The following is a 21853-nucleotide window of genomic DNA, read 5'->3' on the forward strand; positions in this document are numbered from 1 at the left end:
TTTTGTTGCTGAATGTCCCAGCATGAATGCTGTTTTTTTTTTTTTTTTTAAAGGGGTCCTATTATGCCCTTTTACAAAGTCTTGATTTTGTTTTGGGGGTGTACTAGAATATGTTTCCATGCTTAATTGTTAAAAAAACGCATTATTTTTCACATATTTTACATTATTACAGCTCCTCTCTCCCCTATCTGGCTTGAACGTGTCGTTAGGTCCTGTTTCGATGAAGCCCCTCCTTCCCAAATGTGCTGTGAGTGTGATTGGTTGGCTGGCCCAGTGTGTTGTGATTGGCAGCGCTTAGCGCGTTCGGGAAATGTCACACCCCTTCATAACTGCGAGCTCTACTCCGATTTAAATATTAATGGTGTCAATTTCAAACCATTTCGAGCCCGATTCAGACCCTGACAATGTTAACGAACAAGAGGATTGTGCTGAATGGATTTCATGCACGGAATTTACAGGACGTTTTTTGTCATTTTCTTATAGATACGATGTTATCCACTATTTAGTCATATTTGTCGGAAAACTATGGTAAAACAAACAGTAATAGATCACAAAATCATGGATAATTTTCCTAAGGGGCTTACAAAAGCTAAAGTAAACACTACATCAATACTGTAATGTTAATTAGCAGGCTAGCGGAGGGAAAGCTTTGCCCTTCATTTACATCATAGCTATCATAGCAACTACATATAGCTTATAACCGGAACTGTTAATAGAAAACACAACAACAAATAATAAGACATACTTACAAGTTGTGATCCATAAACAACAGATTGTCAAGACAAAATGGGAACGGCTACGTCTTTCAGGAGAAGCTTTTGTGCTCATAGCCTGCATTGTACTCTCTCCTGGAAGCTATTCTCCGTAAAATGTGCAGCGCACAGACAAACATTCTGATTTGTTGCCTATATCCGATTTTTTTCACCGTCCGTTTACACGTTCTTTCAATTGTGACCCATATCCGATTCATGTATTTACACTTGCCATACTAGGCTATCTGCAACATTGTGCATGCTTAAAAGGTTGTATCACCGATTTCAGGCCCAAACATAAATGATCACATTCATCTAATCTTTCCTAACGGTCCGCTAGCTGCCCGCCCCATAAGCAGGCCGTCAAAAAAACGCATCTCTGTAGGCAGCCTAGGCTCTGAGATCTGCACACAAAAACAATTGGTTTCACCAACCACTCAAAACCTAAATAAATAGTGTTCAACCAATCACCGACAGGAGCTGGGTGTTGTGAGGTTTTGCGCTTGTGCGCGGCTGCACGTGAAGTCGGAGCTGAAGAAGAAGCCGTGTCTTGGAATAAACACGATGGTATTCCCTCGCCCTAATCCTCCTCCTCCTCCTCTTGGGGATTGACTCAAATATGTTCAATTTCTCTTGTTCATTGATAGACCCTGGCTTCTTCTTCAGCTCCGACTTTGCGTGCAGCCGTGCACGAGCGCAAAACCTCACAACAGGTTTTGAGTGTTTGTGAAACCGATTGTTTTTGTGTGCAGATCTCAGAGCCTAGGCTGCCTACAGAGACGCGTTTTTTTGACGGCCTGCTTATGGGGCGGGCAGCTAGCGGACCGTTAGGAAAGATTAGATGAATGTGATCATTTATGTTTGGGCCTGAAATCGCTGATACAACCTTTAAAGGGTTCAATTATCTTGCACAGATGGACGAACGCGAAATATGATTGATGCTAACCCTGCGATATATGTGAAGTTCACCAAACATCACCATGATTTTGAGGCGGAGGAGGACGTGAAAGGCCATCATTGCAGACTGCGCAGATGCTTCAGTTATTGTGTGCGAGAGAGATCTCAGGACTGGTGGGAGCATATTGTGGCGGGCTTTAACGAGGAGTAGTGGCTCCGAAATTTTAGATGACATTGTAAACGAGCCATATAGGCTAGATAAAAAAAATTATGAGAACTTTATAATTGTGTGCTTGGGACATGGCTTTTAATGGTAAGTTTTTGTAATCAGGCTCTCAAGAATTATATAAAAATTTGGATTTAGATTTATCGGCCAATATTTCGGTTATTGGCTTTCCAATATAAAGAATTATCGGTTATCATATTAGCCAAAATGTTAATATCAGTGCATCCCTAATTAGCATGCAAAAAGACATTAAAACCCTATATAATTATTAAGACTAGTTAACGCTAATCAACAAGGTCTGGGACAGCCATTTGATCGTTACAAATCCAGGATGTATGAACAAATCCATACGGACAGTTCACCTTCATAATCCTGGTGTCAAACTTAACTAATCGGCTGAAGACTTAAATTTAGATTGAAGCACTTATTTTGAATGGCAGCCGGATTCTGCAGTTAATCTCTCTGGTCTGTCGGGCCGAGAGCCAGATCTACAAGAACTGACAGAGGAAACCAGTGGATAGGCTTGGTCTGATCTTGAAAAACTTCTGCACTTTTACATTTTGATCAAATATTGAAGCACATCACGACATGATTCTGAATTTTGCAACTGCATCTTAATTTGTGGTGTACATGGTATCATACCACAAATCATGCAGCTTGTTGAGGAGAGGTGTGCTTAAACTTTTCAAAGTGATCAGATTTACAATTTGCACAATAAGATGGGCAACAAAAACCCAAACTTACATTGACGGAGGGACCCTAGCCATATTTAGGACAAGAATATCATCGCTGACATCTCTTCTACGCTTGGGCAAAATGCACATACAGGGGAAAACAAACAAGCCTCAATGTGTCCGAGGTGTGCGAGGACCCATAAGTCTTCACTCCTGGATGAATACCTTAACGGTGTATTCATGTCACTACGGCACACAGAGAGTTCCAGAGTTGCCGCGTCAGCAAAGTCCAGCTTTGACACACAGTGGAAAATACTGCTGGAGAAACTCTAGAAAAACACAGAATTAGATTCTTGGTTCATAACAAGCCCCCTTCCTAAACAACTCAATGCACTGGTGAAAAAAAACATTGTCTGATGTATAAATGTGCAGTTTATTACTCAAGACAACTTAATTTTCCTCTTCTCTTCCAAAAATGATTACCACTTCATTTTTAACTTCAAGAACTTGAGTTCACTAGCCTTGATTTACAGTCACAGACTTTTTTTTACCATTACTATGGGCTCTACTAAACCTTCCTTGGGCAGTAGTAGTAGCCTAGTAGTAGAAGTAGAAATTTTCATTTCATGTCAGCAACTGAGGCTATTTTCATGGCAAGAGCTGAGTTACAAGTAATACAAGAGTTGCATAAATACAATGACTAAAAAAACAAACAAACAAAAGAGAGAAATTCAGCAGTTTAAAATTACACAAGATGTTTTAAATTTAGATATGATAAAACTTTTTTCAGGCAATTTTTTACTAAACAAGTCCTAAATAAGCTTAACCTGCCTGTGTAAAACTAAATGATCAGAATTAGAAGCAAAATTATATAAATTCTTAGCATTTATAGTTAAAATCTTACATGTGTTTTTTAAATGGTCCTGTTGCTTTTTTAAATGACAAGTCAATAACATGAAAACATAAATATTAACAAATCTATGAAATTAAGGGTGTTACACATTTTTTTTGAATATTTTTTTACAACAATTTGTCATGCTTTTGCTTGGGCGACAGTATGCTATGTTAAAGTTAACCTAACTTCTGCAAGACCAAACCATTATCACTGGTCATTCCAACAACTCTATACATGAAACTTTGAATGATCAGGTTCTGGCAAAAACGTAAACAAACATCCGTAAACCAAATAAGCCACAAGAACTCTTGTTTCTGCATATTAAATTGAGATATGAGAAAGTACATTAAACGTAAAAGTATTTAATTACACACCTGTTGACGTATACTGTTGATATACATTAAAAGGTATACTGTATATGATTTAGGCTAACTTACAAAATACAAATAGTCAGAAACTCAAAATATGTGTTGTTAAAATTCAAAAAGTAAGTAACTGTTTGATTTTGAACTTAAGGAAATTATAATTATGAACTATGCCCAATAATAATAATATTAACAACCATATTCTTTTTTACCCAATAACAATAACCAAATTATTAAAATATGCACAAAAGAGAAACACTATTTCCAAACTGTGCCAATTCAAAACTGTAATGTCTGTGAAATGAAAAAGATATAGGCTATTCAGATCTATTTACTATTACTTGACAAGTAATAAACAGTTAATAGTAAGTAATAGACAAGTTGTTTCCTTAATTCCATTTTTATGAACCCTGCAAAATGGTGGCGATTTCCAAGAAAACCAGCGAGCAACCCCTACACAAAACCACACCTTACTGATAATGACAGTCAGCTGAAAGTGAAACGTTCAAACTGTAGCTAATACAATGGCATGCACTTTTGGTCTATAGCCAAGACAGAAGAGTCTTTCAAAAAATAGTAGAATAAAAAAAGTCACATGTAGCCACGTCAATCGGAATAATTGGCCATTGAAATTTCATTCGGATTGTGTGGGGTGGTTTAAACCTTTTCTAATCTGACTGAGAGGACATGTAAACACTTTATCAGATTAAAAAACGAAACTGGAAAGTACTACGCATGTGCAATGTTCTGGAAATGGCGTAATGACATGCGTCACACGTAATGAGCTGTTATTGTATGAGGTGTTATTCTAAAATGTCCCTCCATCCATCGTCTGTGAAGTGGAGCAGGACAACGTCCCACCAGTCAGACTCCCATTGGGAAATGGGCATTTTTACTGCTTGATAAATATAAGCAACACGACAAACTGGTTCATGTATTTGTCGTCTCCTAATAAGGATCCACAATAGGTAAATATGCGTAAACAGCGTGGAAACTGTATATTCATGCAGTGTGTGCTTTTTGAAAAATCAATTTCGCTTTGAAGCTTGAGACATAAACACGGACATCAACCCAATCCCTTCGAATTCATCAATCCATGTAAACGCTCCTTCATATTATTACACATCTATAAGTCTCCAGCTCTCTCCCCCTGGTGTTATCAGGAAGTTGAGGTAAAACAGTAAAAAAGATCTCACTAGATTGCAGTGGCCATGTTTCAGTCTCCAGCCCTTCCTGTTTACCAGCAGCCACCATCTCAGATTCAGCAGCTCTGGTGTCTTTCTCAGGTACTGATGAATGGATCCCAGCCCTCATTTCTGCTAAATATACATGGAAACAAAACTATTATTTTTCAACAAGTCTGTTATGGAGGAGAAGCCAACTGGAATTCAGGCTTGTCCTTGGCATGGCATGAGATTGAGAGACATGCCTACTACAACTCACATGAGAGGTGCAAAGTGGCTTAACTGGTTGCCTAATAGACACTCCACATGGTACGCAAGGATTCGACAACACCCAGCACATAACGGCAGGAGAATATTGGGAAATTTTGTGTGGTAGGGCCAAAATCGAAGCGTTTGCAAATGGGTTTTTTTTATGTACTATGATAATAATTGGTGGTTTCTTGTGACACTAAATTGGTCCAACCCTATTTATTTACAAAAAGCCACCTCAAGACAAAACATCTTAAGCCACCACAACCACCACACCCTACAGACCAACCTTGAACTACACCTCTGCCCCACCATGAGAAACGGCACAAGAATTTCATCGTCTGATATCATACATCATCAGAGATGACGGTCAGTTACACTTTTACACCAGTCCAAAGTCTCAGAATTTAAACAACTGTCATTTTATAACCAACACCGATGTTAAATTCATCTTGGGTCAGTTGGTGTACGTTTACTGGATTCACACATTAGAACATAATTACAAGTGTGCACGTAAACAACACAAAATCCTTTATGCTATATTTCATCTAAAACGGCTTTAAACAGTTCAAAAGTGTGGGGTTGGTAAGATTTTACGTTTTTGAATGAAGTCTCTTCTGCTCACCAAGACATTACAAGGCATTTATTTGCTCAAAAATACAGTAAGATTGTGCAATATCATTACAATTTAAAGAGTGTTTTCTTAAAAACTGTTTTCTATTGGAATGTAAAAAAAAAAATTGTTCCTGTGTGACCAAAGCTGAATTTTCAGCATCATTACTCCAGTCTTCAGTGTCACATGATCCTTCAGAAATCATATGCTGATTTGCTGATCAAGAAACAATTCTTATTATAAAAAACATTTTGATTAGGCCTAATATTTCCGAGGTAAAGGTGATACCCGTTCAAACCAACAGCATTTATTTGAAATGGAAATCTTTTGTGACACTATCAGTGTCTTTACTGTCACTTTTGATTAATTTAATGCATCCTTGCAGAATAAAAGTATTCATTTTTTATTTACTGACCCAAACATTTTGAATGGTAGCGTGTAAATAACATCATATTAAGATGCACTACATGAAACATCAACGGTAGGACAACTACCCTAAACTAGTGAAACTCTGAACCCTGACCCAGGTATCAACCTCTGAACTGACGACTTCGATGTTATTAGTCACAAATCTAACAGCGTAAACCAGGCAGACAACATTTTTTAAACGGTACTATACTTTAACTCATGAAACCCATGTTTCAATGGGTTTCATGACCCATTGAAACATCTAATAGCAGTGGACACTGTAAATAAAAGTTTAGAGCGTCTTGGTTTCACATGAACACTTTTACATGGCTGGTGTAAATATCACATGGCCAGTTTGCCCTCTCTGAAGAATTATGTCTGTCAAAGCCAGGTCCAGAAAAGGAAGCATGTAAAACATGGCATAATACAGATACCACCACATTTGGTATATATATTTAAAGGGTCAATTATTAAAATATCATTACGAGAGCTCTGTCTCGTTTAGATCATAATCACAATTCAATGAAAACAGACATTTGTGACCAGTGGGAAACCCAGACTCATTCTGATTACCTGTACTGTACTGTTAAATTAACCAAAACAAAGTGAAAGTAAAATTGCCTGACAGTATTGCTTTATTGTTTTCAACTTTCTTGGGTCTTATTGATCAACTGAGCAATTTTAACCCTGTGGTTCCCCACTGGTTTCAATTTTGAGCAGGAATTAAACACATACTTTCATAACTTTGAAAAATGTAAAAAGTGTTTAATTGGGGTGTTCGAAGAGTAAAACACACGTCCACTTATTTAATATGGGATTAAATGGGTTCATTAATTAAATTACCCACTTCTCTGTATTAATCCAATCCAATCCAATGGTCATAAACATTCATTTCTGACAGATAATCGAGTGACTAAGTTAAATCCAACATTTCTTGACTTGTGTTTAAAAAGGAGTTTGAGCTTGGTAACGTTAAAGCTCAGTGGCAACAAACCCATTCTTGAATAAATAAGACCCCGGTGAGTTTAGTGCTGAGGAAGCAAAACTAGTTAGCTAACCCGGCTAACATCAGCTAATGCTGACTTACTCATCAACTCCAATTAGCAGGCGAGCTAAATGAATAGTTTATATCCCCTAAACAGAAAACAATTGAGCAGTTTCTTCTCTAAAGTTGATTATTATATCGCACTGTATCGGAATCGATATAGTTAGATGGAATCTGTCAAATTTAGTTGATGAAATTAATGGTTAAGTTTGTAAATCCCCTGTTTAACTCAACAGTCCAGTTGCTAGCAAAGCTAATGTGAAGTCAAAACACCCTGAAACCCTCAAGTATCACTCAATCTCTCTTTAGAAGAACTTACTGAGAAGATGAAACGCTTATTGGTCTTCTGAGGGACCTCCACGCGTCTGGTTGTTGTTATTTACGCTAGTATTTTGGTGTAAAACTATCCCGGGGATCCCCTCACTGTCTATCTGCCCTGCCCGCTGCCGCTCCGGTCGCCAAATAAAGATCCTCGCTGCTGCTGCCTACACATGGACCCGAGACACCGCAGTGCGCATGCGCAGTGGCGCACTGGCCCAGATGAAGAGGGGATTTATATGAGGAAGAGCATCCAAACACCATAGTCACCATTGTTACAAGTATTTACTGAGGTAACGTTAATCATAGTTTCAGATTAAATGGCTAGTGTTGTATTCTGTTGACTCATACTGTCTCTTTTTTTTGTAAAGGCAATGATGTCAGTCACATTTTTGGATAGGCTATGTATCAATGAAATGGTCAGGCAACAAATCAAATGTTAATTATGCTACAAAATTAGTTCACGACTATAAAAATGCATAAATAAATGTTGAAATATTTCAATTAAAACCATTACATTTATAAAAGAACTCCTAAATATCAATTGTACCATAATTTCCTCTTGCTATGACGTGATTATAAATAACAATTGTGATTTTAAGAGACTTAACTGATTAAATAAAGGCCAAAAAACAAACTTTTTTCTCCAATTAAATTACATTAATGTAACACTTTACAATACGGTTAATTAGTTAACATAAGTTAACTACATTAGTTAGCATGAACTAATAATGAACTGCACTTATACAGCATTTATTAATCTTTGTTAATTCCAACATTTACTAATACTTTATTAATATCCTGCTAACATTAGTTAACGCTCTGTGAACTAACATGAACAGCTGCAATTGTATTACGTTAACAAAGATTAACAAACACAGTAACAAATGTATTGCTCATGGTTAGTTGGTGTTAGTTAATACACATTAAATCATGTTAACTAATTAACCTTATTGTAAAGTGGTACCATTAGAATATATTTTGGTCCTTATGAATTTCAGTCTTATTTTTAAAATGTCAAGACACAAATTTTCCTCAGGTAGGCCTAAATCAAATTTCTTCATGTCCAGTTCAGGTGTGACAAAAGTTTTAAAGTAATGTACATTGATTTAGATATTTGCTATTGAATCTTAAACACGATTCTAGAACACTCCAACATAATCTGGCAAATTTGACCTGACTTCATCTACTAACGTGTCAATTATTATTATCTCATTCTGAACTGCATGATCGACACACAGTTGTATTCCAAAAGGGGGGCGCTCTACGGCTCAAAAAATATATTTAATCTTTTAATCTATTAAATTTCAAATATTATTAACTGGCGTGAAAATAAAAATCCTCTGCACAAATAAAAATTAAATCATAATAATAATTTTAAAAAATCGTCCTGTAATCACAAACGACTGTAATTTGTCCATCCAAGCCACAGGCGATGAGAAAAGTAACAGAAACCACGTTGCAACACCGTCTACGAAAAGCAGACTCAAACTAATAGTAATACCATAACAGAAAAAATAATAACCAAACAGTCTTATACATCATGGTTTTATGTCTTATAAAAATGTAAATCAAATGATCAAATTCCGTAAACATACCGTGAACTCCGTTAGCTTCCTGAATTAGTTTCCGCTTGCCTTGTTGAAGTTCAGTGTGACCCAGGTATAGCTCAGGGTCCGGGTGCAGCTCCGTGGGCTTCTTATCGACGAAATGAAACGAACACACATAAACTCTCTTCGGAGGATTCTTTAATTTTAGAGCCGCGAGCCAAGCCTGTTTCCTCTCCTCTTTCGTCGGCATACAGTGTAATGCATACGGCGCAGGGCACGGACATTCATCCCTGATTTTTTGATGTTCAATGCAGATATTTTCTTGAAAACCCTTGAGTTTTTTCGAGTTGTTGTAACAACCAGATACAGCACAGGTGGAACCGGAGCTCATTTTAAACTCAAATTCGCTGTATGCGTAAATAAAAATAATTATAAAAAATAAAAAAAATGAGACGGACCGGAAGCAGAACACCGGCAAACGGAAATAGGGAGAAGTCGCATTGTTTTCCAAACCAAACTTTATTTTTATTTTGGGTAGTACAACATATAGTTACATATAGTTACTTAGATGATAAAAACGTAAAATGTTTAAATATCTAAAGCATTTAAAAAGGTTTAGAAGAGGTTTTACATGTTGTTTTCTAAACTTTATTTTTACTTTCACTCTGTGGTCAGCTGTGATTTGGACTTAGCCTACACTAAATCTTAGGCTATTTTTATTTTTTCATCCCCCCAAAAAATTATTTTATAGTTTCACATTTTTAATGTCTACAAGTTTTATCATGAAGTAAAATGATCGCATAGCCTACTGTCGGCTTAATGAGATCAGTATCCCTGGTTTCACAGACAAGTTTTAGGCTAGTCTCAAACTAACATGCATGTTTGAGCTGTTTTAACTGAAAGCAACTTGCACTAACTAAAATATGTCTGTCATTGTTTTGTCTCAAGATGCACACCATGTTTCTAAGGCAAGTTAATAAAAGCTACTTAATGTCCTAATTGAACTAAGGCCTAATCCTGGCTTAAGCTAAACCCTGTCTGTGAAACCGGGCCAATATTGCTTAAAGAATTCAGATCTGAGGCCTGTTGCATGAAGCTAGTTGAACAAACTGAGTTTCAGAGTAAGTTTAGAGTTGACAAAACCCAATCCAATCAGGTTCAACCCAATCACGCGAAACATGGAGCGCGTCAGTTCGATTCACTTCTCTGTTGAAGATTAAAGGGTTAGTTCAAATTATCCCATAATTTACTCACCCTCAAGCCATCCTATTTTACTTTCTTCTTTCAGCCAAACACAATCTGAGTTATATTTAAAAAAAATATCCTGGCTCTTCCCAGCTTTATAATGGGAGTGAATAGTCTGAGATTTTGAAACCCAAAAAAGTACATCCATCATAAAAGTAATCCATACGGCTCCAGGGGGTTAATAAAAGCCTTCTGAAACAAAGCGATCCGTTACTGTAAGAAAAATATCCATATTTATATCTTTATAAACTATAATCACTGGCTTCCGGTAACGGCCGTACACAAGTCTTGTTCCAGCGGAAGAGTGACCTCTGACCCGACATATGACAAACACGGAAGAGAAAAACAGTGGCTGCATTCCAAACCGCATACTTCCCTACTATTTAGTATGGGAAAAAGAGTAGGCGAGCGAAAAAGTATGTATGAATCCAAAAGAGTAGGCGAGAATTACCTGGGTGACGTACTAATTATCGCGAGATTCGGACTTAAGTGCGTTCCAATATGCCTACTTTCCTACTATATAGTAGGCGAAAACAGTACGTGAAGGAAGCAGTACGTTCGAAACATCAGTATTCATAAAAGAGTAGGCGAGAAGTTCCCGGATGGCTTACTGCTTCCAGCCAGATTTTTGAGTGCTCAACCGGTGGATACTCTTCTATCCCAGGAGGCCACGCGAGAGCATACGTCATTATAAAACATCACGGAGATCAGCGACGCGCGGGGTTTCAAATGTGAGTAAACACGGTTCCTTGTGTTAAAATTGCATGTGTTAAACTACTATAGAGTAAACGTTTTAACTGTTGAAGGTGTAAAGGAGTTAGACAGTATAGTATGATTGTGATTTGGCTGTAAAAACACGTTTTATTATGTATAACGTTAGCTCTAGCTGACAGGAGCTCCAGTAAGGACACGTAAGTTACGTCTCTAACGTGGATTTACATAAACCATAAACATCTTAAAGACGCTCATTTTAAACGTCTATTTACATCTGACAGGAACATCTTTTATAAGTATTGCAGAAGAGCACATCACAACATGAAATATACATCTGAGTGATATGTGTGCTATTATGTAGAACATATCTATAAAGTAACTAAACATAAGTTATCTATTTTATTTGTCCATTAGTACTGTTGATAAATTGAGGAACATGTATGTTGGATAAAAAGTTAAAACAACCTCAACATGTAAATGTAGTGTTGAGCTCATAAATCACAGAGGTTATGGGAGTCTTGTCTGGATGTTACAGGGACAGATGAACAGATGTGTTTGAGGGACAGAAGAACATATGTGTGTGTGTATCCGGTGGAGAGAGGCTCATGAAGCTGAAGGCTGTCATCAAAGGCTTTGAGTGAGTATACTACAGAAATTAATAACAACAACTATTTAAATATTAAGTTGTAGTTTATTTTAATTATTGTCATTTCAAACAGAGCTATTACAGCACCTTTCTGATTCTTGATTTCTGTGCATTTGCTGCACAGCTGTTGTGGTGGAGCAGGACCTGCAAGGAAAGATGATGAGGCCCAACTGACCCATTTGTGGGAAAAAAGTGTTCTTGTCTGCTAAATAATACTGAAATCAAATGACATTGTGCTGTTAAAACTACTGCTTTTGTGTTATGTTTGTGCATTTTTGTAGGATGTGAAATGTCAGCAGACTGGTGTGAGCACAGAGGATGAGGAGCACAGAGCTGAATCCTGGAGATCGTGCCATGGACGAGACCCTCCATCACTCCACCGGCCCTTATTGCCTCAGATTGTGAAGCACAACACATCACGCAACAACCTCCGGCACTCCAGCACGGCTCACCTCTGGCGGTCCGCTGGTTCATCAGAATAAAGCCGCAGAAGGGGAACCGCTGTGTTGAGATGGCAGTAGATGTGGTTCAGCGCCTGTAGTCTACATGATTGTAGTTTGAATAAAGCTTTGTTTCATGTGTTGACTTGCATTTGTTTATTGTGTGATGGTGACTTTCATTCATTAATTTACTCCTTTATTAATATTTATCATTGTTGTCAGTAAATAAAATATCATTATTTAATTAATTGTTTGAATGAAAATGTAGATATGTTCACAATATACACATCTAGAGTGTATTCATGCATAGCTATGTCATATGACATACATTACATTTTGTTTGTTTTATTGATTTTTTTCAGTAAAAAGTAATATAATTAAGTATCGGTCAGTATTTGTCACGGTAAGCCACTTTTGCTTGTGGATGAAAATGTTTGGATATAAAATAAAGAAATTAACAACATATTCAAGAGGTGACAATTTTGGGATTTCGTAATAAAAATAAATAATATCGTTAAGGATAAAACGGTGGGTCACATAAGTAGGGTTAAATATAAGAACTTAAATCAACCCTAAATGTATTCTCAAAATAAATGGGCAGCAGTTTCTTTAAAAAGACCATAAAATGAGCAAGTTTAATCAATATCAAGATATTTACAGATAGATGAATTAAACGTGTCGTTCAAATCTTTTAAGTTGTTGCACTTGTGATAACGCGTCGTAGGTCACATGATAACGTCAACATGGCAGATGTCCGGTTCGCATTCATACTTAACGAGATTTGGCTATAAAGTACCTACTCTTTTAGCGCTCGTTAAGTAAGTACTTATTGAAATTAAGTACCTACTCATTGAGTATGCGGTTTGGAACGCAGCCAATCTCTTGCCAGACCTAGACTTGCGTACGACCGTTACCAGACGCCAGTATGGATAAATATGGATATTTGTCTTACAAAAACACATCGCTTCACTTCAGAAGGCCTTTATTAACCCACTGGAGTCGTATGGATTATATGATGGATGGATACACTTTTTTTGGGCTTAAAAATCTCAGTTACCATTCACTCCCATTATAAAGTTTGGAAGAGCCAGGATATTTTTTTTTATATAACTTCGATTGTGTTTGGTCATACCTTGGCTTGAGAGTAAATCAATTATGGAATGAACTAATCCTTTAAGTGATCATAATGAAAAAAAATATAATTTTACAAGGCAGGAATAAAGTTCTCTGAAATTCTTTAAAAACTGCTTTAATTTGGAGCGAGAGATACAGGGGGAGGGGCTTTATATCATCAGATACATGTCACTTTACTCACAGCGGATTGGTCCAGTTTTGTTATGCGATCTCTAACCCAGAATAAAACTTTCTTTCGCAACAGGTTTGCCGTGTAGCGTAAGTTACAAACCAATCCACCTTCTTGAGCCCGAGAACCCAGAATTTACTCAAACTAATCTTGAACTTACCTGGGTAGAAACTGAAACCTGCTTTGTGCAACAGGCCACAGAATACACCCAATGCTTGTTTAGATATCCAGTGACATCTACTGGTTGTTTTGAGGTATGACAGGTCATGCCATAAAACAACCATACTATTTAACTAGTGATGCAATTTCCAGCACTTTACTATGGTTCACTTTACAACGATATCTCAATTCTAAGACATAATTGGGGTGTATGTATATATGTATAAATAAATAAATATAAATATATAGTGTGTGTGTGTGTGTGTGTGTGTGTGTGTGTGTAATTTCTTAAAGGGTTAGTTCACCCAAAAATGAAAATAATGTCATTAATGACTCACCCTCATGTCGTTCTAAGCCCGTAAGACCTCCGTTCATCTTCGGAACACAGTTTAAGATATTTTAGATTTAGTCCGAGAGATTTCTGTCCCTCCATTGAAGCTGTATATACAGTATACTGTCCATGTCCATAAAGGTAATATAAACATCATCAAAGTAGTCCATGTGACATCAGTGGGTTAGTTAGAAGTTTTTGAAGCATCGAAAATACTTTTTGGTCCAAAAATAACACAAAATAAGACTTTATTCAGCATTGTATTCTCTCCCGGGTCTGTTGTCAATCCTTCACAGTTACGCTGATGGCGTAAGACGCTGATGACGTGTTATCTGGTGCGCCCGAGCTTCATTTATAGACTGAGGGAAACGCACGCTGTAAAAGGGTCTCATCCGCGACATGCACATTTACGCACCATTAAAAAAATGATATCCACGCAAACAATGTAGAATAGCTTGAATATAGCGTGCGTCTCCCTCAGACTGTAAACGAAGCTCGGGCGCACCAGATAACACGTCATCAGCGTCTTACGTCAGCAGCGTCACTGCGGAGTCCTGAACGCAGATTCACAACAGACCCGGGAGAGAATACAATGCTGAATAAAGTCTTATTTTGTGTTATTTTTGGACCAAAAAGTATTTTCGATGCTTCAAAAACTTCTAACTAACCCACTGATGTCACATGGACTACTTTGATGATGTTTATATTACCTTTATGGACATGGACAGTATACTGTATATACAGCTTCAATGGAGGGACAGAAATCTCTCGGACTAAATCTAAAATATCTTAAACTGTGTTCCGAAGATGAACGGAGGTCTTACGGGCTTAGAACGACATGAGGGTGAGTCATTAATGACATTATTTTCATTTTTGGGTGAACTAACCCTTTAAGAAACACAAGAGAGGTAAGTTCAAAAATCTAAACTTCAAAAACTAACTTCATCATTATTATCCTCAATTTTGTGTTTTTACATGATGGGGGTTATTAAATGCGTGTGTTACATCTTCAAGTGACATTAATAAGAGCCTAAAAATAAATTAAAAACAAATAGTCAATTACTAAACAATAAATATGTTTATTTTAGAATAACGCTTTATATTATTTTAATATGCATCAAATAATACAATAATTCTGTTAATAATTATTATTACTAATCATTTTAGAAAATAGGCTATAGCTAGATAAAATATTTAAAATCAAATACCATTGGAAACAAGCAACATACGTGCAATTACTACGTTTTTTATAACCAGTTTAATTATTTTAAACCATATTTCAAATGATGACGTGCTTAAACACCCATTTCCACACCACTAGGTGGCAGCAAAGGCTAGAGTATCCTTACATTGATTAGCAAAGATGCGTATGTGTAAAGAGTTTATGAATTAAAGCAGCACTCAGTAAGATCGGGATTTCTTTGTTGTATCCTCGCGTTTTGCTCGGAGGTTTCTCTCTAGAGCTCCCCCCGCAGCTTCGGAATAGATATTTGACAGCAACTGTTAAAAACTCACTGGCTATTCTCAGACACAAGAGGCTTAGTAGATCAACGACATCAAAGCAGATGGGAAACTCTTTGCAACGTCGTCTTCATTCGGGTTCCAACAGCGTGAGGGAGCGCAATAATGACAGCATTATAGCAGATTTCTTTTTGCAGTAAAGCAATTCTTTACCTCGCGAGACTTGGGATCACATGATACTTCCAGACGAAGAGGCCGGCGAGCCGCCGGCCCAAAGTTTCAAACGCTGTTTTTCCGCTCACGGGCACCAGGGGGGTGCGAAACCACCACCATTCAACCCAAAATAAGTAATATAACCATTCCAGTGACTCCGAAGTTGATCAGTTAAGGTAAAAAAGTTACTTAGTTCACCTTTAATCAAAATTAGGACTTTGGCATACCTGCAGCTGATTCTAAATCAGGCATGACACTAGGTCTCTCATCAGGAGTCCTAGACTCCTCCCGTCTTCTCTGTCGTTCATACCCATGACAAACAGCAGAGGAAGGCATATCAAAATAAAAATATCAGCAAACTACTACAATCTAGGTTGTTTTTGAGAGCAAACAAGATATACAAACAGGGCACAGAAACTGGCAGAAAAAAAGTGAAACAAATGAGATCAAAATATGAAAAATTTTGAATAGTAAAAATGACAAATAAATAATAAAAACAGACAGACCTTGCCAACTTTCCAGTAACGCTACTGTCTCTGGTGCTGCTATGAGGGAATATGGAGGGTACAAAGTCTGGACTATCACAGCCAAATGATGGCTCCCCTAATAGAAAAAAAAACAAAAAAAAAACATGACAGATTAACAATAATTACTTTCTTAATGTTTTATATTAACATTTACTCAATGACAGAGTGAGACAGATATCCAAACCAGTTAGCACCTAACGTTAGCTGCGCGCTGCTAGCTAACGTTAGCGGTTACCAGATTCACTGAATCTCACTCACTTTGTTTAATGATAATTGATGAATGAACGTGAACATGGACGAGCATGTAGTGCTAACTCAAACTCATAGATAGAAAATTAAGATAGCTAGAAAAAAAACACTTACCAGTTATGAAGTGTGCACTGCAGACAGTCTCGCCTCCTTTCGGACCATCCGAACCCCAATCTGCCCTTCTTATGGCTTGAAGCCATAACCTCCGCCGGTTTTTGGCAAACGGATGCTTCCCCCTAGGTATGTTAAACATCAAGCACCCAGCACTGGCTCTGTTGGTACAATTAACCACGCAGCAACTCCTTGGCATTTTGACTTACAGACACTCCGCTACTAACCTACAACACGAGAGGTCTCTTCTTTCTGCCTCTCGGCTGCGTGCGCAAGCAGTGATGACGTCGCCGAGAAATCCATGTATTAGCAAAGAGTCTGATAAATGATTGTAGTTTTAAATATAATATAATATATATATATACGTGAACGTATATATACACTTCTCGTCTAATTTTGAACCAAATCTAAGATTTTACTACATCATAGCCAGTTACAATTATTACAATTACCCTAATAGTTCTCCAGGCTAATAGGACAAGTCACATTAGAGTCAGTTTGGCCACTACCACTAGGTGGCGTTATTATATAGCAATTCAATGTATTGACAAAAACCCTGATGAGATTCTGGCCTGAACTTGACCTTGGCAGTACTATATTTGTGCCCTTTAACAACTCATTGCAACATGAATTCCTATGGTGTGTTTATTTGATAGAGTTTTTATTATTATTATTATTCAACATGCTTAAAAAGGTTTTTGGAGGGCTAATGTAAGTTATAGGCCTACTGGACAAAATCAGTAGGTTTATATAAGGTTTTCAACACAAACTAACAAATTAATTAAAAAAACAATACCAACACATCTAAATATACTTATTAATAATTGTAAATGCAAATTTACAATAAACCTCAAATTCAAAATAAAAACCATTTGGTCCCAAAACCTCCTTAGATATTATGTGTATTGAACCGTAATGTTTATCTTGAATTATTTGCCTAATAAACTCAATGATTGTTAGAGATGAGAAACTTAGTTTTTCCTGAACTTCCGGGCTCCTTTTCTCGCCAAACCTGCGGTTGTTTCCACAGAATAGGGAACCAGGGCTGGGTGAAATCTCATTATTTAAATGATGCATGAATCATTTACACATAATTTACACAAGGCTTGAAGAAGGCAAAACAGAAAATCAGTCGACTTACGATCATCTTCGGACAGCACAAAAAGGAAAACGGTCCTAAAAACAGTCTACGGCTCCCTTCAGGTAAAAACTAAATGTGCACTGTGTGTGTGTGTGTGTGTGTGTGTGTGTGTGTGTGTGAGGCTGTGAGCGACGTACCATTATGGCCTTTTTGGCAGCTTCACAAGCATCCACTTACTAGAACCTTCCATAAATTACCGCCACATTAAAATGCCCCACACGACATTATGGAAAGGCTTGTAAAAAGGCAAGGAAAAACTTAAAAACGTTTACATACACAAGACAAATGACATTTTCAGAGGTAAAAAAAAATCTTTTTACACACTTAGCCTAGTCGCTAACCTGCATCCTACCCCTGTTTTTGCCTTTCCCGCGTATTTTCTACAGTCTTGTTGGTTTAATATGAAAGAGCGTGTTGCTGCTTATCAGCGGGTGGTGCAGTAAAAGCGTTCAGGGTCAAAGCATTACTGAACCGTGATTGGTTCTTCCATTAGAAGAGGCGCGCAGCCCGAGTTTCCTTTCAGCCAATCAGATGCGCTCACCGTAGCTATATTGTTCCAAGTGCAAGTCTGCATTCTTAGAGTCCCCCCATATGATTTGAAAATAAATTACACATAATTGTGAGTGACCCTTCCTCTACAATCTGAAGATTATAGACTGCGAAACATGCACGGCTGTTTGATTCAAACAAGCCATTTGGCGTATTAAAAAGAAACAGACAGAAGATATTCACACATAAACTGGTTAGGTGGACAGAATAAAAGCAAAAACGAGAGCAGGTGTTTTGTTTAAAAATCGACAGAGGCCTGTGTCTGCTGATAATAAAAATGTTCCCTGAAACGAAAATTTAATAATGCTCTTTAAACGTCAAAATATCTGATATTTTCAAGTTCAACTGCAGGTTGAAATAAATTAAACAATCGTATTTCATTAATAAATCGTTATAATTTAAAAAGGCTTTCCGGTCCTGTCATCGGATTGGTCAATATACAGATTTGACATTTGACGTGAAACACTTTGCCACATCATCGCGCAGAACTATTTTGTAGCGGCAGAATTCCATTTAATTTGTTAATAAAATTCCGTTGTTTAAAAATAAAACTGTGTAGGCTACCTAATATTTTTTCACAATAGGCCTATTTATATATATATATATATATATGCATCTTTTTAAAAAAGCAAATAAGGCACTCAGGGCCTCCTGAATAGCCTAAATATCGTGCTCGCTGTAACCGTTACTAATCGCACAATGTAACGGGGCCTCTCGTTTGTTATTGTTACATTTCTACTTTAATCAGCAATGGTGCTGCTACATTATTCCACTTGTAAATAATAAAACGAGTTAATACCTCTCCACATGGATTAGGCTAATAACTGCTACGTGATCAAGTTTCTCAGAAAAATATGGGAGCCCCCCCAAGTGCATTGAGTGAGTCCATACAGACACATATATGAACCCAGGGGGTGCGGGGTCTCACTGGTTTTGCATAAAAAAAGACGAGGTCCTGTGAAAGTTCTGCTCCCTGTGTGTGAATTCAATAGCTCCAGCATGGTTAGCATGACAAACTGCTCTTCAAGTTCACTGAGGAGCCTAACCTCCCCCGTCCCGCACGCAGCCACACACACACACACACACACACTCACTCCCGCCGTTGACCCTCGTTCATTCTCAAGTCTATTTCAGGCAAGTCAAAGGGCATCATTTCAATAATGTTATCTGCTTGGGAGGAAATGTTTTTAAGGTCATGATTTTCTTTTTATTTATATTTATGTAGACTAAGAACAACCGAAGCACTTCTCACTTCTCACATGGCAATTCAAACGGAAAACGCGACACTATATTTATCCATTTAAAATGTATTAGGAAATGTAGCTATTGTGGAAGTTTTGTGTTAATGTGATTTGTGTGTTTGACTTTTAATGCAATGTACACATTTAAGACGTGCACAGAATATATCACATTCAAGATGATTTTCAATCGAAACAATTATTTACATTTAAATAATTGCTTTATTATTTGGTGTTTGTAAAACTGTTTTTTTCCCTTTAGTTATTTTCTGCATTTGTTATATTGTATCGGTTGTCCTGATTTATGTGACATACTAATATGTATTTTATAATTTTACTATTATACTTATTTTAAAAATGATTGCCAACACTGGCTCATTTTGTTTATTTTTTCATCATCATCATCATCATCATCACAGACTGCATTACAAACACGTTTGTATATAAATAATATTTTTTTTAATACATAAATATTTGTTCAGATCCGTGTGTTCAGAGAAATAACCATTATTTATTTATTAAACCACCACAAAGATGAAAGAAATAGCAAGTCACAACACAAATGTCAAACAGATTTTCAAAGTAAAAGAGTGTATTTGGTTTGTGTCTTTTCATCTTGTAAAGGCTTGTTATAATAAGAGTGATCAACATTAAACAGTTCAACAATTAACAATAAACATTTTATAATGGCTAACATAAATAAATACAATTAGGCTATAATTGTAAATACAAATACAATTAATTAATACTAATTAGTATTAGTATTAAACCAAGAACCAAAACTATATAAATGCAGTATTTTTATTGAAAAGTAAACATTTACAAATAATTGTAATAAATACAAACATCCAGTGAATCAAAAAATCTTACTGGAAATATTTTGTTAGATAAATCACTGACAATTATTTTGACTCCTGAATTCATAATATTGTGATAAAACAAATGGGAATTTTCAAAAAGAGAAATAAACTTGTATTCTTAGCAGGTAAAGGGACATTCTGTCGTGTAATTAAATACACCAAAAACATCAAAATAATATTTATTTATATTGCTGTGCCTTGGTGTTTACATGCAGATTTTGTAGAGGTTATTAAACTATGTATTTTATCTCATCCGATGTTACAAGAACCACAAGTAATACGACGCAGGCAGAGGTTGCTGCTGGACTTCACGGCTAAACTCACTCCTCACCTCTTATGGCAAAGACAATGAATGTCTTGGCAGACCACCAAGAACAGTTTCACCGGAGATTTTGAGCCCTGTCTCTGGGCAGAGGATGGTCGAGGGGAGGGGGGTGAACAAGGGGACAAGAGCTGCCACCCTAATCTCTCCGAAAGTGGCTTGTTCGCTGTGGGTTTATCCCGTTGAGAGTAAGGGAATCTGCCATGCTCAGTAAGCATGTATATCAGGCCATCTCATGGCTCAATGGACGCTCCATGGGTGGCCCCTCCTGGTCAATACCACCGTACCCTCCGCCGGACCGGCCCAGAATAGGATAATCTCTCCTTCTCGCTTTCTTTCAGGCCAGAGTCTGGCCTCCCGGTGTCTGAGTCGTGGCCAGGGTGGCTTGGCCCTGATCCCGGGTCAGTGTGGCTGGGTGACCGCAGGCGCTTTGAGAAGAGGGGCAGATTTCAGTAGTGCACTGGAGCGCACTGGACCAGCGCTTGAGCTGACAGTAAAGGAAAACAATAGGAAGCAGGACTGCCACCGGAGAAGTCTGGTGTGTGTGTGTGTGTGTGTTTGAGTCAACTAGATTCCTTCTCTGGTAATGAACACTTTCTGGCTGAGCGAAACTTATCGTTTCTGACTCAGTTCCTCCTAATAGCTGACAATAGGCACTTTACAAAATCAAAATTTCATTTTTTTTCTCGGTAAGGTGATGTTTAACCTTCTGAAAATGTTGATTGTCAACTTCATGTCAGGTCAAAGTAAATATTATATAAGGTGGTTTACTTTGTTAGATTTATAGGACGTTTGGTTTTGCAACCCTGTTACCAAATACATTTTTTAAACAGTTCATAATCCTGATTTGTGTGATTTTTCTAATCTTCTATTAGTCAAGAGAATTGGGACCTTTGAGGTGGGACAGGCCAAAATCACCGGGCCTTAAGGTGTTTAAAATGAGTTACTTTTCATTGTGGGATAATTATGTTATATAATAGTTAATTAAACATAATATTATTCTTAGCACCAAACAATATGGGATTTGTACACAGTGCTGGGCAGATTACTTACAAATTCTAATCGGTTACTGATTCCAAATTACATGAAAACATTTTTAGTAAGCAAAGTAATCCATTACACTTTTAAGGTAATATAATCTGACTACTTTTTGATTACTTTTGACCTA

At 37.1% G+C, this 21853-nt stretch overlaps 1 protein-coding gene across 12 annotated transcripts in view; it reads right to left on the reverse strand.

Annotated features, from left to right (window-relative positions):
- Positions 1–16831, reverse strand: part of gatad2ab (GATA zinc finger domain containing 2Ab) — a 34844-nt gene extending 18013 nt beyond the window's left edge. The window contains exons 1-5 of one of the 12 annotated variants that reach the window (XM_079592144.1): positions 16803–16817; positions 16579–16700; positions 16193–16291; positions 15916–15996; positions 5006–5128 (exon numbers count right to left, since the gene is read on the reverse strand). In XM_079592144.1, the coding sequence (XP_079448270.1) occupies positions 5006–5128; positions 15916–15940 (148 nt within the window). In that variant the 5' untranslated portion in view covers positions 15941–15996; positions 16193–16291; positions 16579–16700; positions 16803–16817. Of the gene's footprint in view, positions 1–5005; positions 5129–7627; positions 7816–9224; positions 9582–15915; positions 15997–16192; positions 16292–16578 lie in introns of those variants that run through there. The other 11 variants (XM_079592147.1, XM_079592140.1, XM_079592148.1 and 8 more) reach the window with 11 other exon arrangements.
- Between the last annotated feature and the right edge of the window lie 5022 nt (positions 16832–21853).

The sequence above is a fragment of the Phoxinus phoxinus genome (genome assembly GCF_949152265.1).
Source record: "Phoxinus phoxinus genome assembly, chromosome: 20".
Classification (NCBI taxonomy): domain Eukaryota; kingdom Metazoa; phylum Chordata; class Actinopteri; order Cypriniformes; family Leuciscidae; genus Phoxinus; species Phoxinus phoxinus.